General features: G+C 42.0%; 1 protein-coding gene across 1 annotated transcript in view; it reads left to right on the top strand.

Moving 5' to 3' along the window:
• mgat4d (MGAT4 family member D) overlaps window positions 1-23,085 on the top strand; it is a 127,397-nt gene that overhangs the window by 20,092 nt on the left and 84,220 nt on the right. The window contains exon 2 of the mRNA XM_033049917.1: window positions 13,071-13,262. Within this exon, the coding sequence (XP_032905808.1) occupies window positions 13,071-13,262 (192 nt within the window). The remainder of the gene's footprint in view (window positions 1-13,070; window positions 13,263-23,085) is intronic.

Raw genomic sequence — 23,085 nt, 5'->3', positions numbered from 1 at the left:
CACCATTATCTCCTGAAGCTCCAGTGCTGCGACGGTCATCAAGACGTACTAAACCTCCTGACCATCTCAACTTATAAATAGGAGGGGAGAATGAAGTGCGCGCATGTGCGGGCAGGTGAGGCCTGCGGAATCAACGATAATTTCCAGGCACTTTGAAGATGTGTATTACAGAAATGAGTTGCTTAAAGCTTAAATAAAGTATAAGTAAATTAGAATATTTTATTTGCCTCACAACACTAACCTTTTTGTGAGTTGTCTGTTTATTAAGTTGTGAACCTTATCAGAAGGACATGGATGATGGTGAGGTTAGGAAGAGGTATGATCATTTTAAGAAGGAGGAGCTGTTGGGTGCCTGAGAACCATTAAGGTGGATAAGTTGTGGATAGCGAGGAAGGTAGTCAAAAATATACAGCAGGGTATAGATCGGTTGAAAATTTGTTGGAGAAATGACAGATGAAGTTTAATCAAGACAAGTGTGAGGTGGTGTATTTTAGGAGGTCAAACGAAAGAAGAAGGTATGCAGTAAAGGGCCTGTCCCACGAGCATGCGACTGCATGCGGCAAGCGCGACCAAACCGGAAGCGGGTGCCGCGCGGAGGTCGAGTGATCCCCGTACAGGGCCTGTCCCACCAGCATGCGACTGCATGCGGCGAGCGCGACCAAACCGGAAGCGGGGGCCGCGTGGCAGTCGAGTGATCCCGTAAGAGTTGACGTGAAGTTCGAGCGAAGTCCGCGCGTGACGTACGGCGTCAAGACGCTGCGTACGGCATCAAGACGTTGCGTACGGCGTCGAGATGCTGCGCACGCCCGTCGAGGCGGTGCGTACGGCCTCAATGTGGCTGCGGGCCGGCAGGCCCTTGCCGCGCTCAATTTCTGGACAGTGTCAGTTTTTCGGAGCCCCGCGCGATGTCGGGACCAGCTCGGCACAACTCCATACGGCTCTGGCGATCGAAGTGGGACCGGCCCCGCGAGGCCGTACGGCTCAAGCGACCACATTAGGTCAAGTAATGTTAAATGCAGGTGTCGTTTTCTTTGAAGGGTACTATTTGAAAAAAAAATTAACAAGTATTTAATTTGCAAACCTCAAATAGACAACAGAGTTCAATGGTTCGGTGACTTAAAAAAAATACCATGCAATGTTAATGGTTTAACATTTTCTCCACCCCAAACCAAAACCAAAGAATTGCAGAACACTATTTTTTGTTGTGTACCCAATACCTTTAGTATAGTTACAGATCATTTTACACTCTTAATAGTGGAAGGACAGGACAAATTTGAGTGGTGCTTTTTGTCCTTTGAGTGACTACAGAAGCAGGTATTCATTAAATTCAGCATGGAATTTATTAAAAAAAACCAGCTTGTTTGAATGGTGTGATCTGCTTAGTATTTTGAATGGAAGGAGTATAAGTTACCCAGCTGCGCACTATACATTGCAAAAGATGAGTCGCGCAAATAATTGAATACCAATCATGAGAACAATCTACAGGAGACAATGGAGTAGATCCCATTTAAGTGTATCAGCTTGTCTTACAGTGATGCAACAAAATGTCTCCAGTCAAATAACAGCTTGGGGTAGAATGATTTAGTTGTTAAGTTACTGAACTGGTATCCAGACATCTGTATTATTGATCTCGAGGCATTGGGTTAAATTCCAGGTAATTAAATAAAATCTGTAATAAGAAACGTAATATTGGTAAACTATCAGGTTGTCTTAAAACACCCATGATTCACAGACGCCCTAATGGAGAGGAAGTCTGCCACCCTTACCTAATTTGCTCTACATGTGACCTGGGACTTGCAGAAATTTCATAGACGATTGACTGCCCATCGAGATAGATTGCCTGCAGTTCACAAATGAGTCAAAAGGTTAGACAGAATCTGTGCAAATGTTCTGCAGAAATTTGTATTTGTAAGTTTATCTTTAGATCTCAAAACATGACACAGGAGTGAGACAGAGTTCTAAAATATTGTGTTCAAAAACTGCAGATGCTGGAAAGCTGAAATAATATGCACAATATCATTTGTGATGAGTTGGAAAAAATAACTTTCAGCCCTGCTGTCTATTTGAAGCTTTGCAGTTATTCTCTGTCTGTTCCTTTTTAATCTTCTAATCTCACTATCTCTGCAAGCAGCTGTGGGGTATTTTACTTCTGCACCTACCCTTCCCTATCTTAGTTAGAATCTTAGATTCTATCTCAGTTTGTAGTTTGTTTGGTTGTTTATTTGTCTTTTTGCACAAAGTCCGCAAGCATTGCCACTTTTCATTTCACTGCACATCTCGTATGTGTATGTGACGAATAAACTTGACTTGACTTGACTTGAGATTTCGCTAATTCACTCCCATTTTCCCTCCCAACATCTTGACTTCACTTCTCCCAAAAACAAACCTGTCCTTAATAACCCGTAAATAATGGGCCCATTACCTCTGGTTCCTCCTCTACAGATGCTGCCTGACTTGCTGACAGTTGTCCAATAGTTCCTCATTTTATCGCAGTGCTTGCCGTATTGTCATCTTTTTTCTGCTACATTTTTAAGTTGGCCTGCAAAATACGACATCAACTAATTAAACTCCTTACTGCATTTCTCAGTGGAAGATTTATTTTCTTCAGGTTTCCACGTAAGACGGTGAATGTGAGGCTAATTAACCTTTCCTCAATATGAATGCTGGAAGGAACGTTTATTGCAATATCAGTGGACGAAAAGGAAGTGAAATTCATCTAGGTCACTGACATTAAACATGCGCAACATCTTACAACAGTTGTAAAACCTCCTAAAACATTTCCATTGGGGTAGAAATCCATACTTGGCATCTTTTGCTAATTGCACAATATTCCAGGATCTGTGTTGTAAACTGCTTCTGAAAGTCACTTTAGAAGCATTGCATTTGCTTCTAAATTTAAATTCAGAAGTCATTTGACATACATCAAACTGACATACTTCTATTAAGTTCAAGAGAGCTAAATGTTGATATGTCCACATGTAGTTAGCACCAGCACTTATGTATACATTTCTTACCCATAAAATACACCTGAAAATTAAATGGGGCCTCAATTTATATAATTTCAACCAGGAAATTGTTACAAAATTAATTATTTTTTCGAATTTTGTCTTGGTACCATTATAGATGTAGCCAATTTATTTTTTGTTCTGTCTCCAAAGATTAAAACCTGAACCTCTTGAAGAAGAAAGCAATAACCAAGTTCAAACACAACTAGCCTCTTTCATGAATACTGGAACACCCTTCTGCAACTTGTCTTGAACCTAATTGCGTTAATTCAAGTGTAGATATCATGTTCTATTCAGTTGTAGGGGTGTTAGTAATTTTAATTTAATTTCTTGGGATAAAACAAAGGCAAATCCTAAGATGTTTATGTCAGATTGATTTCAGGGTCTATAGAAAGGAACATGTCAACATTGGGAATGTGAAATGGTCCTAATAATTCAATGAATTAATAGTCCAAAATGATATTCAATATCTATGGAAATTTCATATTTCATATTCTCAATATGTGTTAGCTAGAGATTCCAATGCATGCAAATAAGTTCATGTTCATAAGTAATAGGAGCAGTGAAGTCTACTCCACCATTCAATCATGGCTGATCATGGTTGAAGGGTAAGAGCCGATTCAGGACTTACATGGACTTTACCTTGTCTACTCATCTGGACGCCCGCAGTGGCGGCTGCGGAGGGTTGAGGTCCCGACCACGGGGGAAAATGGAGGAGGACTGGCCAAATTTTGTGCCTTCCACCACAGTGATGAATGCTGTGGTGGATGTTTGTGTTAAATTTTTATTGTGTTTTTGTGTGTTCTTTATCATTGTACCGCTGCTGGCAAATTAATTTCACTTGCACTTATGTGCACTTCACAGAATGGGTTCCTTCTGTGAATGTTCTGTAATTGAGCCATTAGAGGTCAATGACCGTGGGCTCAATTATGGAGTATTATTGATCAGTGTGAATAGGTAGAGAGAGGAAGAGTGTGGATTGATTGATTCCTGGCCTGAGGGCATTGGGGCAACTGAACCAAGCAGCACCTGGGAATGTGGTGTTGAGAATCCTGAAAGGTGGGTGCTTTGGAATTGGAAGTTGGTGTGGGTGGGAAGCCTGCAAATATCATGCCTTAGATTTGACGATTATTTTGTCGTGGGGAGTTGGGAATCGTGAAAGCTGGAATGATCAGTGCCTTGAGAGTTGATGAAAATGCTGGGTGAATTCCCTCTTCTTTCCTTTCTTGTTGCCACTCATTTAGTGGCAGTGAGGGCAGTGCCTGTGATGGAGCTGACTGAGTTAACCACATTCTATGGCATAGGATTAGATCATGTTCATGCATGGGCCTAGTGGGCCGAAGGACCTGTTTCCTTGAATGTATAATTCCCTTTAATGCAGAAATATAAACGTTTTAATTCATTCATTTAATACAGCTCATCTTTTAACACCAGAAAATATTTCAAGATGTATAGCATGTTCATCTACTGTCTAAAGAGCAAGTCAGTTAGATCCTTGTGCAATACTGTATCAGAACGGGTTAAGGCCCTAATTGTGAGAAGGGTTAAAGGAAAATTCACCAATTTGCCTTTTGTGGATGCAACTTCATAATGATACCTATTTCAATATGCCCAAATTAAATTTGATTAAATATGTATATTCATCAGAACCACTCACTTATTTTGGAAAGTTGCCAACACCTTTGTTTTAGCACACATTAAGATACTTGGAACTCTTCCAGTTTCATCATTAAGTACTTGTTGGTCAGATATTGTACAGTCATATACAAATTTAATAGACCCAGAGTTTATTTTCCTTTAGTTTGGGGTCAACAGGCTACCTGATTCTGAAACTCAGTAGAGGGCACACATTAGATCAATGCAAATTATTTTCTCCATTTCCCACACAAGTCAAACTGCAGCCTTTTTTGAGTGTCAGTCAACACTAATTGGTGTTGCAGTAACTAGATTGAGACCATTCCAAGTGCAGGACTCAATTCCCCCATCATTCCATTGCATTATAAAAATGATTAAGGGAACAAGATCACATAGCATCGACTTATTTGAATCGACTTGCAATTTATGGAACTTCAATTCCCATTTTTTTAGAAATGCAACACTAACAAGTTGAATGTACCAGCACTTTTTGCACACAGTGATCTCTAGCTATTCCCCGAATCACTGGTTATCAGGGCTCTGGAGTCCTTGGAGCAAACTGTGTGTTTATTAAGAAGTCCATATGCAAAAGAGTGCTGAGACATTGGTGGATACTAGAAATTTGGGCATATAATGCTGTTTATCCTTGTCTCAGTGCTATTGATCTGAATGTCTGTTTTTTTCATCATTTATCTTTGCAGTGGGAATTTGACCAAGTACTTCTGGTCAAGTTTCACCCTGGCAACCCTGTTATACATTTGTTAACTCTCTTATTTGCACTCATGGGTTTTGTGTGTATGCACAGGACAAGTATGTCTGAACATCTTCCTGACATCTCCAGATGCGCATCTGATGTTTCAACAGCAAACATACACAGTGGATCTTATAGCTGCAGCGTGAAGAGCCGCCAGGTGTGAAATGAGATGAAAAATCATTGAACTCCGTTATTCTTTGGTGACATTGATTAAAAGAATAATATTAACTAATATTATGTAAATGTAATTATCTTTGGATAATCTACTGAGATCTATAGCAACCACCTAAACAAACCATGTAATGGTCCTTTCCTCAATGTATCCTTATATTGGTTACTAATCTAATGATCAGAGTGAATTTCCAATCAAGCACGAGGTATTTGATACAAACACTTCAGAAATCTGACAACTGTGTAAATTGAATGCATGTTGATTTTGTTCCAGGATCTTAGGACCGGACACTTGGGTTTGGGTGAAGTCATCGCCTCTGTTTCTGTGCTGTATCTCTGAATTAAATTAAGCTAAATTTAACCAAACAAAAAAAATCCTACTCTTCCAAGGTTTACAGTTTATTTTGTTTTTCACTTTTCCTTTCCTTATCTCTGTCTGTCTGTGTCTATTTCCCTTAAAAATCAACCAATAATTTACTTTCTAGGAAGTTCCTTTGAGACATTTCCAGCATTAGGTACTATGTTATAGAGGGAATTATTTTCAATAACTATTTTGCCTCGTTGCTTATGTTTGGAAGACAGATAGTCACTGAAACAGCCTATTATTTTAATTGATAATTTCCTGTGCTTGTATTTTGTATTTTCTTCTGCATGTTTGAGTGTGATCACAAAGAAAATGTAAAAATAATAAAATGCTTCACTCATGCACAGAAAAATATGTCCACAAATCTTTCTAACTTATGGACTTTACTAATATGCTGTTTGTGCACAGTACATTTGTAAAGTCCATAGATATAAATGAAAAGATCTGCAATGGGAAATATTACAGCAGAAATATCTAGCCGGTAAAAATAATGAAAAATGTAAATTATATATTAATCATGCATAATCATAAAAAATGGCACAGTGGCACAGCTGGTCGAACTGCTGCTTCACAGGCCAGACACCTGGGTTCAATCTTGACCTTTTTCAGGCTGTCTGTGTGGAGTTTGCACGTTCTCCCTGTTACCGTGTGGGTTTCCTCCAGGTTTTCTCCCACATCCCAAAGTCATGTGGATTTGCAGATTAATTGGCCTCTGCAAAATCACCCCTAATATGTAGGGATTGGACAGGAGAGTGGGATAACATAGAACTAGTGTGAATGGGTGATGGATGGTCAGTGTGGACTACGTGTGCCAAAGGGCCTGAATCCATGCTGTATCTCCAGATTAAAATGGGAGTTCTCAAGAGATGATTAGCATCAGCCCAGCCAATTATATCAACATTAATAGAATCTACAATAAGAGACCGGGAAAGTCGTCAAGTCACTTTTATTTCTATAGCACATTTAAAAAACAACTCCCGTTGGCCAAAGTTCTTCACATTGGTGGAGGTACTAATGTTATACAACAGTGGTTCATAGATTACTTACAAACATCACTACATACATATAGCCCTCATTCAGAGGACGTCAAGAAAGGCTTGGTAGTAGAGATGAGTTTTAAGTCTCAACTTAAAGGAGTCGATGGAGGGGGCAGTTCTGATGGGAAGAGGGATGCTGTTCCACAGTCAACAGGGAAAGTTGATGAGTTTGTAGAGGAATCTGATGGTGGCAGGGTCCTCAGTGGGTGATATCGATAGTGGGAGAATGGACAGTACGTGTTCTAGATTTCCGGAAGAGAGAGGCTATAAACCAGTTTAAATGCCATGATTAGTGGGTGGAGATCCCATGACTGAATGTCATTCAGCACAGTTGTGGAATTTCAGGCTTCTTTACCTCCTGATCGGCAACAAGAAAAAGACAGGGCATAGTGGGTGTGACCGTGAATGACATGTTCTAACTTCTTGTGGCAGCACCTCGTGTAGATACATCCGTGATGGACTAGCCTGAGAACACTATTCCCCCTGCAGCATTTTAAGCTCCTGTTTCTCTGATCTCCCGGTTTTAATAACCCCATCATGCAATCCAATGCGCTCAATAAATTAAATAATCTCTGAGAACCAGTCTTTCCTGTTTGTGTCAGAACAAGCCAATGAGCCAGATACTGAGTTGGATGATCAGCCATGATCATATTGAATGGCGGTGCAGGCTCGAAGGGCCGAATGGCCTACTCCTGCACCTATTTTCTAAGCCATTCTATCACCCACCCATTCCATTGACTTAGCTTTACCTGTTTCTGTAAATATTGCCTGAGAGGTTCGGAGGTTACGATTTGACTCTCATTCCAGCATTCCATTATGTTTTCAATTTCTACCCATTGCTATATCCTGCAGTTTAATAATTTCCCCTTCTTGTATCTAATTCTCCTCATTAACTAGAAAGTAATTGTTACCGATACGGATTTGCTATTCATTCCAAGGCAGATTATTCTTCTGTTTTCTCCAATCCTCTCCCCCTCTCTGAATTTAAAACACCTTACTAACCCATTCTATTGAAGGGTCAGTGATCTGAAATATTAACAGTTTCTTTGCAAATGCTGCTTGACCTACGGAGTGTTTCTGTTAATTTCCAATTTTTCTTTATTAACCCAACTTCCTTTGAAAGCATGTGTAGGAAGGAACTGCAGATGCTGGTTTACGTTAAGTTACTCCAGCATTTTGTGTCTACCTTCAGCGTGAACCAGCATCTCAGTTCCATCTTTTGTAACAAAACTCCTTGTGGGTTGTCTTGTTGCTCATATAATTTTTATCTCTTTGAATTAGCTGCCGAGATCATAACAGTTGGATGAATTAGTAACACATCAGTTAAGAATGTGTGTGGCAATGGGAAATGTCAGTTTGGGGGCTGTAGTGTATAGGAAAATCTGATAGGTTGTTTTGTGAGTCTCTGAGTAAAAGTTATGATACAATAAAACTTTATTTATCCCAGGATGGAAATTGAGCGATTGATCTGCCAGATTGATTAGTAGGACTAGATGTTACAATCCCTAAGGTTCTTCACCACAACTGACACCTGGTATTCTTGGGGATGACCACTGGGTGATTTTGCTACCAATCAGACACATCTTCAGTTGTGTACCTCAACGTCACTGGGCGTTTCGGCCTTTTATCACAAGACACCCACAGTCGAGGAAGACCCACCGCAAGGTGATCAGACCTGGGTGTGTGTCTTATGGTTAGCCTCTAGATGGTCACGTGGCAGCCCAGGCAGCATCTTTTCTCTTCAGCCACAGCCAGTGACTGCTACATTCGGCTTTTTTCCTTCCATCTTCCTCTCTACCGCTGACTGTGGCTGGTTGGGCCCAATGACCCTAGTCCGTTGGTGGGACAGTACTTGGTTGAGCTTGGCCTGGGGTGCTGATACCCCTGTGGACTGTGGTAGTTAACTTGCCACTGGGCTTCACTTGACTGATTTGGCCTACCTCTTAGAAGGTAATGGTCAATGCGAGGCCCCACACCAAGCTCTCTCAGGCACTTTTCCCTGCCCTGGTGGATCTTGACATGCTTCTCTGATGTTAACAGTCTTATAAACACAAAATACATGAAACATGAAATTAAAGTGATGAGTGGAAAGGATTGGGGATGTGCCAAGATTGGGGTGGGGGGGGAGGGAGGAGGGGAGTCAGTGTCAGTTTACCCTCTGACAAAAGGGGGAGGAGTTGTACAGTTTGATAGCCACAGGGAGGAAGGATCTTCTGTAGCGTTCTGTGCTGTATCTTGGTGGAACCAGTCTGTTACTCCTCAGGTGGACCAGTGTGTCATAGAGGGGGTGAGCTGTATTGTCCAGGACGCTCTGCAGTTTGAGGAGCATCTCTCCAGAACTAGAACTAGACACAGGATTTAGGTGAGAAGGGAAAATTTTAATAGCAAATTGAGGGGCAGATCTTTCACGCAGGCGGTGGTGGGTATGTTGAACAAGCTGCCAGAGGAAGTGGGTTGCAGCAGCTACTATAACAACATTTAAAAGACATTTGGACAGGTACATGGATAGAAAGGGATTAGGGGCATATGGGGCAAACACAGGCAGGTGGGACTAGTGTAGATGGGACATATCTGGATCGGCATGAGCAACTTGAGTCGAAGGGTCTGTTTCTGTGCTGTATATGACTCTAAATGTAGGTGATTACAAGGTTCAGCAGGGTATAAATAATTTCCTCTGGCGTTCCAAAGAAAGGGTTGCATACATTTAGTTTAAGTGGGGCCATTCAGGGTGAAGTACTTATCATACAAAGTATAAATCTACAATGCTCTTTATTAAAATGTCATTGAGGTTGAGTAGGTTTGAAAATTGTAATGGATAGACAAATGAATTGAGCACAGAAATATTGCAGGACAGAGGGAAAAGGATGTATTGTGGGAACAGATGGAAAACTGAGTGGCTCCTTCAATGTGGTGGAGCAGGAATGTTGGCCATGTGGCCTTCCCTCGTTCCTAGGGCACTAATACTCCCCCCCCCTCGGAAGTCTGCTTTAAGCTCCATTTTCTCTGCCCATCTGAACTCTTATTTAATGTTGGTGCTCAATTGAAATCAATCATAAATCAATTGAAAACATTTGATGAAGGTTGAGGACTGACATTTCCAAGTCATACATTTTTATTAAAATTACAATGCAAGGGCACCAAAAACAATGTCTGTTTTTGACTTTGTGTCTGATTTATTTACAATGCTAAGTATGGTGCAGACAATCAGTGGTGGACTGGCCAGGGTGTCAGCTTGCCCGATGGCAAGTGGGCCCCCTATATCAAGTGGGCCCCCTATATCAAGTGGGCCCCCTATATCAAATGGGCCCCCTATATCAAGTGGGCCCCCTATATCAAGTGGGCCCCTGATGAAGTGGGCCCCCTATATCAAGTGGGCCCCCTATATCAAGTGGGCCCCCTATATCAAGTGGGCCCCCTATATCAAGTGGGCCCCTGATGGTGGGCCCCCTTTGTCTCCTGGCAACCAATATTTTTTAGACCCAGTCCGCCACTGCAGACAATGCAAGGTGAACATTGACAACCACGCAATTACGTTGGTCACAAGGACGTGTAGTCACAGAATTATTTGGATTTTACGTCATACTACTCATTCTACTCTTGTAATGGAATCACAAAGCATGAAAACAGGCCCTTCGGCCCAACCTGCCCACACCCACAAACACATCCCATCAACTCTGAACAGCTGTTGAACAACACCTCATATTCCACTTGGGGACCTTGCGTCCAGATGGCATTAACATTGAATTCTCCCAATTTTGCTAGTCCTTGCTGTCTCCTCCCCTTCCTTAACCCTCTAGCTGTCTCCTCCCACCCTCCCATCCGCCCGCCCTCGGGCTCCTCCTCCTCCCCTTTTTCCTTCCTTCTCCCCCCCACCCCCCATCAGTCTGAAGAAGGGTTTCGGCCCGAAACGTCGCCTATTTCCTTAACTCTATCTGTTGATCTGGTTCTGGTTCACATCCTGCTAAATGGATCCAATCCATTGTTGAATCTAAATGTTGCTAAGGGAAAATGACAGACAGACAGACAAGGACTGATATTTGGCAGTGAAATGCATGCAGATGTAGATTTCTCCGGGGTTAAATCGTATAGCCCTGCTCCCTCCGGAATAGGCATGCGGATCTTGGTGTGCATTGTTTGCATATCGTGTCAGCTTAGTGCTAGCTGCTCATTTTGAATGATTTTGGTATCTGGCTAGTGATAAGCACAGTGCTGATAATAGTTTATGATAAAATCATAAACTATCAGTTACTAACATGATAGTTTATAATAAAATTGAGAGGTAAGCTCCTATTAAAGGTAGCCAGCACGGTACAGAAGCCTTGAAGTCAACACAATGTCCTTCAGCACTTACCTGCTACACCACTCCTTTCAGAATGTTGCACCAAATGTCACTGGTGAGAAGCCCCAAACACAATTCAGATTCTGAGCTGTGTTCAAGCAGTCACAAGCCCATGGGGGCAGGATGACATCTCAAAAATTACCACGGTACGGCAGTGCGCAGAAGAGGGTTCTCCTGCTGAAGCATTTCAGCATTCCAAGGTGAAGAACAAGTTGACTGGAGGGTAGGTAAGCTCCAAAATGATTCAGGAGCCATGAAATAATTATCTCATGATCTGTCCGCTCAGACAAGTGTGATAACCCAACTCCCCCTAGAACTGCCATAGGAGATTAGAACTGGCGATTCTTAGTAACCCAAGACTCTAAGGTTACTAATAATCTAAGATTCTTAGGTTCTAACTTGCGACATTTCCATCGAGTATTGTGTCATCCGAGCTGTTATATGACCCACTATGTGTCAAGTCAAGTCAAGTCACATTTATTTATATAGCACATTTAAAAAACAACTCTCGTTGGCCAAAGTGTTTTACATTTGTTGTAAGAAACAACAAAACAAACTACATACATATATACATGTAGCCCTCACTCAGAGGACGTCAGGAAAGGCTTGGGAGTATAGATAAGTCTTTAGTCTTGACTTAAATGAGTCGATGGAGGGGGCAGCTCTGATGGGAAAGAGGATGCTGTTCCACAGTCTAGGGCAAAGGCACGGTCGCCCCTGAGCTTATGCCTAGACCGTGGGATATTCAGCAACCCCAAGTCGGCCGATCTAAGGGGCCTGGAGGTGGAGTGGTGGGTGAGAAGACTTTTTATGTAGGTGGGGGCAAGCCCATTGAGGGCTTTGTAGACATGGAGGAGGATCGTGTGTGTTAAAGTTGCACTCTATTGACAAGTACAATCTATGTTGAAGCTCAATGCAATATGGAGGGAACTGCCATAGACAGATGGTCTATATTTCTTTTGAGATGTTACCTCAAGTTCAATCTGAAATTATCTTGAAAAAAAAAAAGCATAATTCGGTTGACTTGGCGAATATTGTTCTTCCAACACTCGGCAGTATAACATTTCCATTTAAGACTTTGCTGTGTGCAAATTGGCAGTTGCATTTCAAATTCACCACTTCCTTATTGCTTCAGCGCATCCTTTTGAACGATTTAATATTGATTAACTGAAGGATGCAGTATGGAAGCAGGCTCTTTAACTCACCAAGACCAAGGCAACTATCAGTAACCCATCCACATTAGTTCTATGTTATCCCACTTTCTCATCCACTCCCTACACACTCTGGGCAATTTACAGAGGCCATTTAACCTACAAACCAGCATGTCTTTGGGATGTGGGAGGGAAGCCGAGAAATCGGAAGAAACCAATGTGGTCACAGGTAGAACATGCAAACTCCACTTACACAGCATCAGAGGTCAGGATCAAACCCAGGTCTATGGCACTGTGAGACAGCAGCTCTACCAGCTGCGCCAGTGTGCCACCCGCAGAGGTTCATTAAATATTTGGTATAAATGCAACATCTTATACTGATGGAGCCATTGGGGGACCCAGCATTGCTATTTATTTGCAAAGTGAACTACAGTTTGAAAAACATGTAAAGGAAATGTTTTATTATTGACATGCATCAGTACTAAATGTCCTTGGAACCCTGCCAGAAAATGTATACTAAAGGTTTTTCCAATACCGACAATTATAATGAAGATTTGATAAAATGACATATCTTTGTAATTCAAGTAAATCGGACATTTTGTATTTATTTCTAGATGATGTGGATGGAGTAACTCAATACCAACAAGAATTTCTGGAGTTTGATACCAGATTGCACAAAGCCGAGAAAGACATATTGATTTACTCCCAGAAATTGAAGCTTCTCTTGGAAGAGGTTAAACATAACAATGCTATCGGGATGAAGCCAATTGACAACGACACATCCATAAAACTGTCCAACTTTTCAGGTAAGCTCACTTAAATTTTATTTCTGCTAATTCAAATGATAAACAGCGCTGATCTGATTTATTTAAATGCTGGTAAAGATTGGGAACAAGCAGGACACTGATGTTATTAATTAAACAAATTATAATTGTTTATCAAATGCCATGCAGCACTGCCTTGTCTGCCCCCTACTACCCAACCAGTGCAGCTCAAAGGATCTTGCAGTGTTCAACAAAAACGTAAAGGACTGTGTAAAGGAATGGGAAACTGTCATATAGTCAACCAGCTTCAAAGACACGAAAAGAAGAAGATGATCAAATGCCAGGGAACAAGAATCCAACTAAATTAAAATGAGAAATCTGCTAATGCTGTAAATTGAAACTAAAAACAGGAAATGCTAGCAGCAGTTGATTGCCTAAGTGACATTTTAACTTTGTTTTTCTTTCCGTGGTTGATTAGCTGAATGTTGACTGATACAGACTGATAGCAGGAGTGCCGTGTGAAAATCTCTCAAAGCCAGATGAAGAGTTTTTTAGGTCCAATTAATTTTTCTTACCGCTTTGAGAATTGTTTCAGAAAATTAGATCAACTCTTAACCTGGGGACTGGGTGAGACTAAGCGGCGACATTATTTAAATATTAAAGTTACCATGTAAAGAGAACATCTTTCTTTGACATTTCCTAGTGTGTGGCTTGTGTATAAATGCCAGGAGGATCTTGTGTTCTTACCCTGGTGTGTGCTCAATTGAACAAATTAAGCCAGAGGTAGAGACACATAAACAGACCATTCAGTTCAACTAATCTATCCTCATGATTATTGTCTCCTCATAATTTGTTGTTCGCAATTTCCCTTTCTTTCATGCACTTGTCTGGTCTCCTTTTGAAGGCATCCAAGTTACTTCCTCAAGATTGACCCTTGGAGGTGTGTTTTACAATCTGGCCATGCTCTAAGTTAGTCGCTCCCAAACTTTCTCATCCACGGTCAAATATTGATCAAACATTTAGACTTACGGCTGATATTTCAAAACATTTTCATTTTGGCTTTGCAGCTTATTAATCACGCGATGAAAGCATACATAAAATCAAATTAAATAATTAAAACAAAATTAAAGCATGAAATGAAATGTTTTGGACATCCTTACAGCCCTTCCTTCATGGACCAGAATTAGGCTGCGTACAGGAGGTTAGGAACCAGCACTCTAAGTGAAGCTTGATGCTATTGACATTCACACACAAGCAGAAAGGAAAAGATTTTTGCTGACCTAAAACCTAGTTTTGCCGCCTATTCTTTAATGCCAGTGGTTATTGAAGAATTATCAATCCCAAAGGTTTAAATTAACATTTGTCCTATAGTCTGGTGCTGAGTTTGAAGTTTCTACATCCTCTTTCACACAAATATTTCCTCATTTTCTTTGCCTCTCCTTTTTAAGACTATGCTCCATCTAACCAGCAGGACTAATAATTATCTCTCTACCTTAATTCCAGGAAACTTTGAAGACATTTCCCTGTAACCTTTTAAATTCTGGGTCTGCAACTGTTGTTTATGCAATCTCTCTAGATATCACTATCCTGCACTCCCACTAAACCGAGTATATCCACCCGAAGGTGGAACCTGCATTACTCCAGATGTCATCTTATCAGGACTTTTTACACCTGTAGCATACCTAACACCTGCATTCTAATCTTCTGGAATAATAATCATTCTCTAGTATTAGTTAAGACTTTATGATTTCTTTGTCTGTGCCTATCCATAACAGTTTAACAATCTGTGTACATGATCTGTTAATCTATGTGCTTCTCAATGTTTCACAATTTTATCAAGTACTCTTCTATTCTCTAATTTCAAATAAAATCCTGCACCTTCCCCCCCCCCCCCCCATCCTACAATCCCCCTAGCAATGCGCTAACATCTCTCCCTCCTCTCCCGTTATTCTGTTCCTATCCCCTCCTTAGGTTTATCTCCCACCCTTCCCTTTCATTCCCCCTCCTTCCCATTCCCCTGTCCCTTTCCATCCATATCCGTCTTTCCTGCTTTACATTTCATTTCTCCTTTTCTTTCCCTTTGTCTCCTTTTCACCTCTGGACTTTGTCACTACCTCCACCCATCTGCCAATCACCCTCCTTTCATCCGTATTCATCTTTCACTTGCCAAGCTTTGCCCCATCCCTACTTCTCTTTCCAACTTTCTTCACCCTACTCAAATCAATCTTATCATTATTGATTGAAGGGCCCTGACCCGCAACGATGCAATTTCTTTCCCTCCACAAATGCTGCCTGATCCACTGAGTTCTTTCCTCCAGCATTTTGTCATTTCAGCGATAATGGCGTGAAGAGTGAATGAATGTAGTGTATGAGAACTAATTTCTAGATTGCTGTGTAGAGAAATCAACATGCTATTCTAGACCCTGTACTGTGCGATAATGAAGGATTAATTGATGAACAGGAGTTTCAATGGGCTTTCCTGAACAGGGATGATAATGTACAGTTGCAGATTCTGTGGGTAGAAACTTACAGTATCAGAAACTCCCATTATGCCTGCTGTCAAACTAGTAGTTTAGTTATCACTGCATGGAGAAATGGTGGGGTCCTACAAATAGCAAATAAATAACATATTGCTCTGCTTTTATTGATGTGGTTCAAGATAAATGTTTACATGTGTATATGCATTACATCCCACTAAAAAACACACCGTGGGCCCTTTGTGACACCTGAGTGGAAAAACAAGGCCTTGGTTATTCAAATATTCCATCCAAACCAATGCACTTTCAACATTCCCTGAAACATGCAAAGACATGTCATCTTAAATTAAGCACTCAAATCTTGGCATGGAGCTTGAAATTATGACTTTCTGATTCGGAGGCCAGCAAGTCGCAGTGACATTTAGATAAAAATCAGAAAGAACATGCTAATGGATTTTGCTACAAAATGAAAATCATGTTCCATTAAATGCTCACTGGATATCCTTCCCCAGGATGTCCAGTACTGATGCACATGGTTATACTGGAGTGAACGCTTGCTGGAATCATTGTTCTGGCCATTGACCCTGTTCCAATTTTTTATCACACACAAGGATTTGGGCATCATGATGATTAAATAATATAGAATCCTGGCTTGGGTTCATGAAAGCGTAGTGAGCTGGTTTGATAGGTTGCTGGGAAGGAGGGTCTAGTGGGGACTAGAGAAGTGATGTATGCAAGAAAGATCAGGCATGGAAAGTTTCCGAAGAAGAATCAGGACCTAGTTTAGGGCTGATAAAGAAGGAGGTTTTGCAGGACGGATTGGTGTGTGGGGTTAGGGTAGTGGGATGGTGGAGAACACAGTCTGCATTAGAAATCTAGAAATCACGGGATCTTGGACTCAACTGATCATATGAGATAGTGGGAGAAGAACAATTGAAGGCGAGTCATGACCTTAGGATATTGGACTGGGTTAAAATTATCAGATGTCAGGACCAGGAAAGATCATAGGATCTGGCTGGCTGCCACATAATTGGTACTGGGACTAAAAGGTGATTGGGCAGATGTGAACAATGGTAGGTGGGATAAGGGTATTGGTTCCACTTCAATAGGATCAAAGTTCCTTGCAGAGATCCCAATCCAAAACTGTGGATCTTAATCTGGATGTGCCAGGATTGTTGAATGATATTTTGAAACAATTTAAAAAGAGCACGGCATAGCAGGAGATGATGTCATCCCACTTGTGACTGATGCATAAGTTACATCACATGAGTAAGGAAGAATCACTGCAAATTGTTCAGTTAACGTTATTGGAAAAGTACATTTTCAGTTTACTTTAGAGATACAGTATGGAGACAGGCCCTTCAGCCCACTGAATCAACGGCAACCTATGATCATTCATATGCTAGTTCTATCCTACACACTAGGGACAATTTATGGAAGCCAATTAACCTATAAACTTGCACATTTGTCAAATGTGGGAGGAAGCCGGTGCACCCAGAGAAAACCCACGCAGTCACAGGGAGAACGTGTAAACTCTGTACAGACAGCAGCCGTAGTCAGAATCACGAACCTGGGTCTCTACCGCAAGGCAGCAGCTCTACCATTGCGCTACTGTGTGTTGAATAATGCATTAAATAGCATAATGTGAGCACATTTCATCGCATGTTCTTTCATGAGGCTGTATACAATTTGTAATCATGTCTATGCACAACGCATCTTATGTTAATGGCTTTTGGCCATAATTCTGGCAGGTTTTTTTTCTGGTATAGTCAGCATACATCAAAATTGTATCTGTTCCAAAAATGTCAGTGTCTGCAAAACAAATAAACAATGAACTGAAGCTCAATACTACGAGCATGGAGGAAATCTCTGGAACTCTCTGCCACAGAGGGTAGTTGAGGCCAGTTCATTGGCTATATTTAAGAGGGAGTTAGATGTGGCCCTTGTGGCTAAAGGGATCAGGGGGTATGGAGAGAAGGCAGGTACGGGATACTGAGTTGGATGATCAGCCATGATCATATTGAATGGCGGTGCAGGCTCGAAGGGCCGAATGGCCTACTCCTGCACCTATTTTCTATGTATCTATGTAAAATAGACAGTCGTGTTAAACAGATGATTGAAAACTGTCCATAGGAGCAAATCCAAAATCTGGATAAAATTAATCAGTATCATACGCCAATTAAATCCATGTTGGCTGAGAGAAAATCAAAGAAGTACAGATACTGGAAATCTGAATTATAAAACAGGACATGCAGGAAACTCTCAGCAAGTCAGGTGGTTTCTGTGGAAAGAGAAACAGTTAACGTTTCATGTCAAGAACCTTTCATCAGAGCCTTATTACGGTTAGTTACAGTTTAGTTTATTGTCACGTGTACCGAGGTACAGTGAAAAGCTTTTGTAGCGTGCTATCCAGTCGATGGAAAGACAATACATGATTACAATCGAGCCATTTACAGTGTATGGATACATGATAAGGGAATAACGTTTGGCTCTTTTGATAATCTATTCAATTAATCTCGGTCCCCCATTCTTACCCCCAATTGCCATTGGTCTACAAAGGAACATAAAAGATTCATAGAATTGTTTAAGAAGGAACTGCAGATGCTGGAAAATCGAAGGTAGACAAAGTGCTGGAGAAACTCAGCGGGTGCAGCAGCATTTATGGAGCGAAGGAAATAGGCAACGTTTCGGGCCGGAAGAAGGTTTTCGGCCCGAAACTTTGCCTATTTCCTTCGCTCCATAGATGCTGCTGCACCTGCTGAGTTTCTCCAGCATTTTTGTCTACCAAAGATTTATAGAATATGGAAATTAAAAATAAGGAGGCAGAAACACTGCATTTCATTCAGTGAGAGAGCAGTACTATCGTAAAAGAAAGATATCTCGGGCAGGAGCATGGCAGAGGGCAAGGAAGATCTGTTGGATTAATTTGCATCTATTTCAATTTGAGAGGCCAGGTGTGTTAAACAGATGAACTCAGGGTGTGGATAGGTTATTGCAATAGGTATGTTACAGCCATTACGGAAACCTGGCTAAGGGAGGGAGGGGCAGGACTGGCGGCTTCATGTTCTAGGGTACAGGCGCTGCAGGTGAGATAGACGTGGGGATAAAAGAGGATGGGGTTGCTTTACAGATTAAGGAAACGTCACGGGAGACATCCAAGATGACATTAATGATGGTTCGTCCAGTGAAACTATATGGTGGAGATGAGAAATAAATAAGTAGTGGGTAGATTCTGCGGCCATAAAGCTTTATCAGTAGTGGAAACACCTATGTTTCCTGTTTGCTGGGGAGATTCAAGCCCCTGTCCCACTTATATGTCCTTGGCACGCTAATTACGCGACCTTGTGGTCGCGTTGAGGCGCGACGGTCCCGCGCGATTACATGCGTCTGCACAGCCGTCTGGAGTGCGTGACGTCATTTGAAGATGGACACAAAGCTGGAGTAACTCAGCGGGACCGGCAGCATCTCTGGAGAGAAGGAATGGGTGACGTTTCGTGTCGAGACTCTTCTTCAGTCTGAAAGAAGGGTCTTGACCCGAAACATCACCCATTGCTTCTCTCCAGAGATGCTGCCGGTCCCGCTGAGTTACTCCAGCATTTGAGTCTATCTTCAATTTTCTTGGCCCCGCTCTGGGAGTAGAAGTGGGGGCGGATCCGGACCGCAACGGCCGTGAGCCCCAGGCCGAGTTCGGCGATCGTTTGCCTGCTTCTGCTGCTGTTTGAGGTGAGATGTTGCATCGCGCCAGGGTCTTGGGCCTGTCCCACTTTGGCCGTCAGTTACACGACAGACCGTTGGTGCGCAAAGATTTCGTTCGCTACAAAATTTCGGAGCCCCGCGCGATGTCGCGCACAACTACATACCCCTCCGCACTTCCAAGTGGGACCAGCCCCGCGCGGCCATAAGTGCGCCTCAACGCGTGCCAAAGACATGTAAGTGGGACAGGCCCTTCACCCCCACTCCAGTCTTAACACATTGAGATGGTAAAGTTCTCCACAGGATAGCCACAGGTAAATTTCTGCCTTGTTTGTACCTGGAGAGTTACGCAAACAGCTCACAGTGCCAAATCTTAATCTAGAAGGACAAATCTGCTGAAAACCTTGCCGAGTCTTATTTTAGTGACAGGTGACCATGTTTTATTGCCACTCCCTGACTTTAGAATTAAACAAATAGGCAGATTTTTCAAAGTCTTGGGGAAAGTGCAGTTTGAAGTGGCAGAATCAAATCATTCATTGTTGGTAGTTGATGTATCTCTTCACATAGCCAATGGTGGATTCATGGTTGTTTGTGGTCGTGGTGGCTTGCGTTTCTGTACAATCTCCAAGTGATATGAAAGAGCTGGAGAAAATAAGATCATGTGTCTTTACAAGAAATTGTCTCTTTTCAGTTAAAAACATTCAACCACAGGAAAGAGGCAGACCTTCAACCACAGAAAAGACTCTACATCTTAGAGCAAATTGTCACAAGCAGGCTTTGTGAATACAAATTATACTTTCTGTGCTAACATAGAATACACAACAGTACACCACTGGAGCAACCCCTTTAACCCACAATGTCTGTGCCCAATATGATGCCAGGTTAAACTAAGCTTTTTTTTAAATTGCTGTTTTTTTCCCTTTTTCCTTCCGTCCACAATATTTAATATGTAAAAAAATATGTGATTCTGTTCCATTCTGTTTGTAGTTTGTTTGGTTGTCTTTTTGCACAAAGTCCGTGAGCATTGCCACTTTTCATTTCACTGCACATCTCGTATGTGTATGTGACAAATAAACTTGACTTGCAAATGATCCTCCATTCCCTGCGTATCCATGTGCCTATTTAAAAGTCTCTTAAATGCCACAATTGTATTTTCAAATGTTAACATATGTAAAAGAAAAACCTGCTTGGTGTCTTTATACTGCACCAGGAAGAATGGTCAGCATGGTGGCGGAGTTCAATCCTGGGCACGGGTGCTGTCTGTACGGAGTTTGTACCTTCTCCCCATGACTGTGTGGGTTTTCACCAGGCGCTCCGGTTTCCTCCCACACTCCAAAGACGTGCAGGTTTGTAGGTTAATTGTCGCTAGTGTGTAGGATAGTGCTAGTGTGTAGGATAGTGCTAGTGTGTAGGATAGTGCTAGTGTGCGGGGATCGCTGGTTGGCACGGACTCCGTGGGCCTGTCTTTCTAAACTACAAAAAAAGTGGGACGAGGAGGGAGATCCATTGGTTTAACTTTAAACTTTACACTTTAGAATCCTAAGTTAATTCAAACCCGTTTCCATTTTCTAACCACAAAAAAATCTTGTTCACCCACCACAATTCCATTACCGTTCCACACCCTTACAATGTATTAAAATACCAGTCTCTTGATCAGCCACACCAATCGGTGTTGAAACTTCTGCCGTTATTTCACTAATCAATTTTGTTTCTCAACATTTCCTTCCTCCTATAATTAAGATATGAATGCTTGAGCAAGCTTTTTGGGCAACGGTCTCTTCATGTGGCATGGTTGTACCGTATTTGGCACTGTGAGCTGTTTTGTTGGTAACGTCGCAGGGAAGTGCACTGAGAGGTTTTCCTATGTTAAAGTGTTTCTGTAAACACAAGATATTCATTCTCATCTTCACCAGCCTGGTGCTGTTTTGGTTCAGAAAGAATTCAATTTTCTTAATGTACAGCTTTTGCAAACATGGGGAGAACGACATGATGGTCTCGCCTCAGTTTTATGGCAGTGGCCAGAATGTATATAAGCTGTGACAGTGCTCTGCACTACCTTTACTCCAACTACAGCGAGACCCCCCCCCCTCCCCCATCACAAACAGCATTGTTCATGGTTGCAGAATACCCGCCAACCTTCCATATCCAAATAATTGCTTCCAAATTGTGGTTGGTGCTGGTAAAGTGCAAACATGGACACTCATTTCATGGTGCTAAGCTGTGTGCATTGGAAGTGAGATGAATGGCAAATGGGTGCATATTGAGGCTGCATATTGATGGCCAGGACATAAAGTGGCTTTCCAAACCAGCTTCAATAATGCTTTGGAATTTTTGTCCCATCTAGCTAACAAGATTTCAGTGGAAGATGTTATCTTCAATACAACGTCTTCAACCAAGAAAGCACTCCTTATGGGAGCAGGGAAACATGCCATTCAGTCCTTCCCCTCCACGCTGATCAGGTTGCCTAAATGACTTAAAGCCCTGTCCCACTGTACGAGTTCATTCAAGAGTTCTCCCGAGTTTGCCCTGATTCGAACTCGGAGATTTACGGTAATAGCCGCTCGTCGGTACTCGGGGCTCTCGTGGACATTTTTCAACATGTTGAAAAATCTTCACGAATCCTCCCGAGCTTACCGCATTTCCCAAGTACCTGCCGTTAACGTTACGAGCCGCTAAGAGACGTCCCGAGCGCCGACGTACCCGCTCCGTTCATTCTACGTGCTTAGCTCGAGTTTGATTTTTTTTTTTAACTCGGGAGAGCTCTTGAATGAACTCGTACAGTGGGACAGGGCTTTTAGTCACAATTACTTGCACCTGGCTCATATCACTCCAAACCTTTCATATTCATGAACCTGCTTGTGTCTTTTGCAAGTTGTAATTGTACACACAACTCTACCACTTCCTCTGGTAACTCGTTCCACATAAACACCACAGTCTGTGTGGAAAAAGTTGTCCTGAGGCCCCTTTTATATCTTTCTTCTTTCATCCTAAACCAATGTTCCTCCACCCTGGGGAAAGGATTGTGACTATTCATGTTATCTATGTCCCTTATGATTTTATTTACCTCTGGAAGGTCATCTCTCAGCCTCCTACTCAGCAGGGAAAAGAAGTCCTGGCTTATCCAGTCTCTCATAACAAATCTCCCAAACCCAATAACATCCTTGTAAGTATTTTCTGCGCCATTTCCAGCTTAACAACATCCTTCCTATAACTACCGTGCATTCAGAAAGTATTCAGACCCCTTCATTTTTTCCACATTTTGTTACGTTACAGCCTAATTCTAAAATGGATTAAGTTCTTTCTTTTTTATCATCAATCTACACACAATACCCCATAATAAAAAGCAAAAACAGGTGTTTAGAAACCCCTTACTCAGTACTTTATTGAGGCACCTTTGGCAGCAATTACAGCCTCAAGTCTTCTTGGGTACGACACTACAAGCTTGGCACACCTGTATTTGGGTAATTTATCCCATTCTTCTCTGCAGATCCTCTCAAGCTCTGACAGGTTGGATGGGGAGCGTCGATCCACAGCTATTTTCAGGTCCCTCCAGAGATGTTCGATCGAGTTCATGCTCCGGCTGAGCCACTCAAGGACATTCATAGACTTGTCACAAAGCCACTCCTGCATTTTCTTGGCTGTGTGCTTAGGGTCTTTTTCCTGTTGGAAGGTGAACTTCCGCCCCAGTCTGAGGT

Source organism: Amblyraja radiata, chromosome 1 (assembly GCF_010909765.2).
Source record: "Amblyraja radiata isolate CabotCenter1 chromosome 1, sAmbRad1.1.pri, whole genome shotgun sequence".
In the NCBI taxonomy this organism is placed as follows: Eukaryota; Metazoa; Chordata; class Chondrichthyes; order Rajiformes; family Rajidae; genus Amblyraja; species Amblyraja radiata.
The sequence above is the reverse complement of the archived record's forward strand: the minus strand, read 5'-3'. Positions and strand labels throughout refer to the sequence as shown.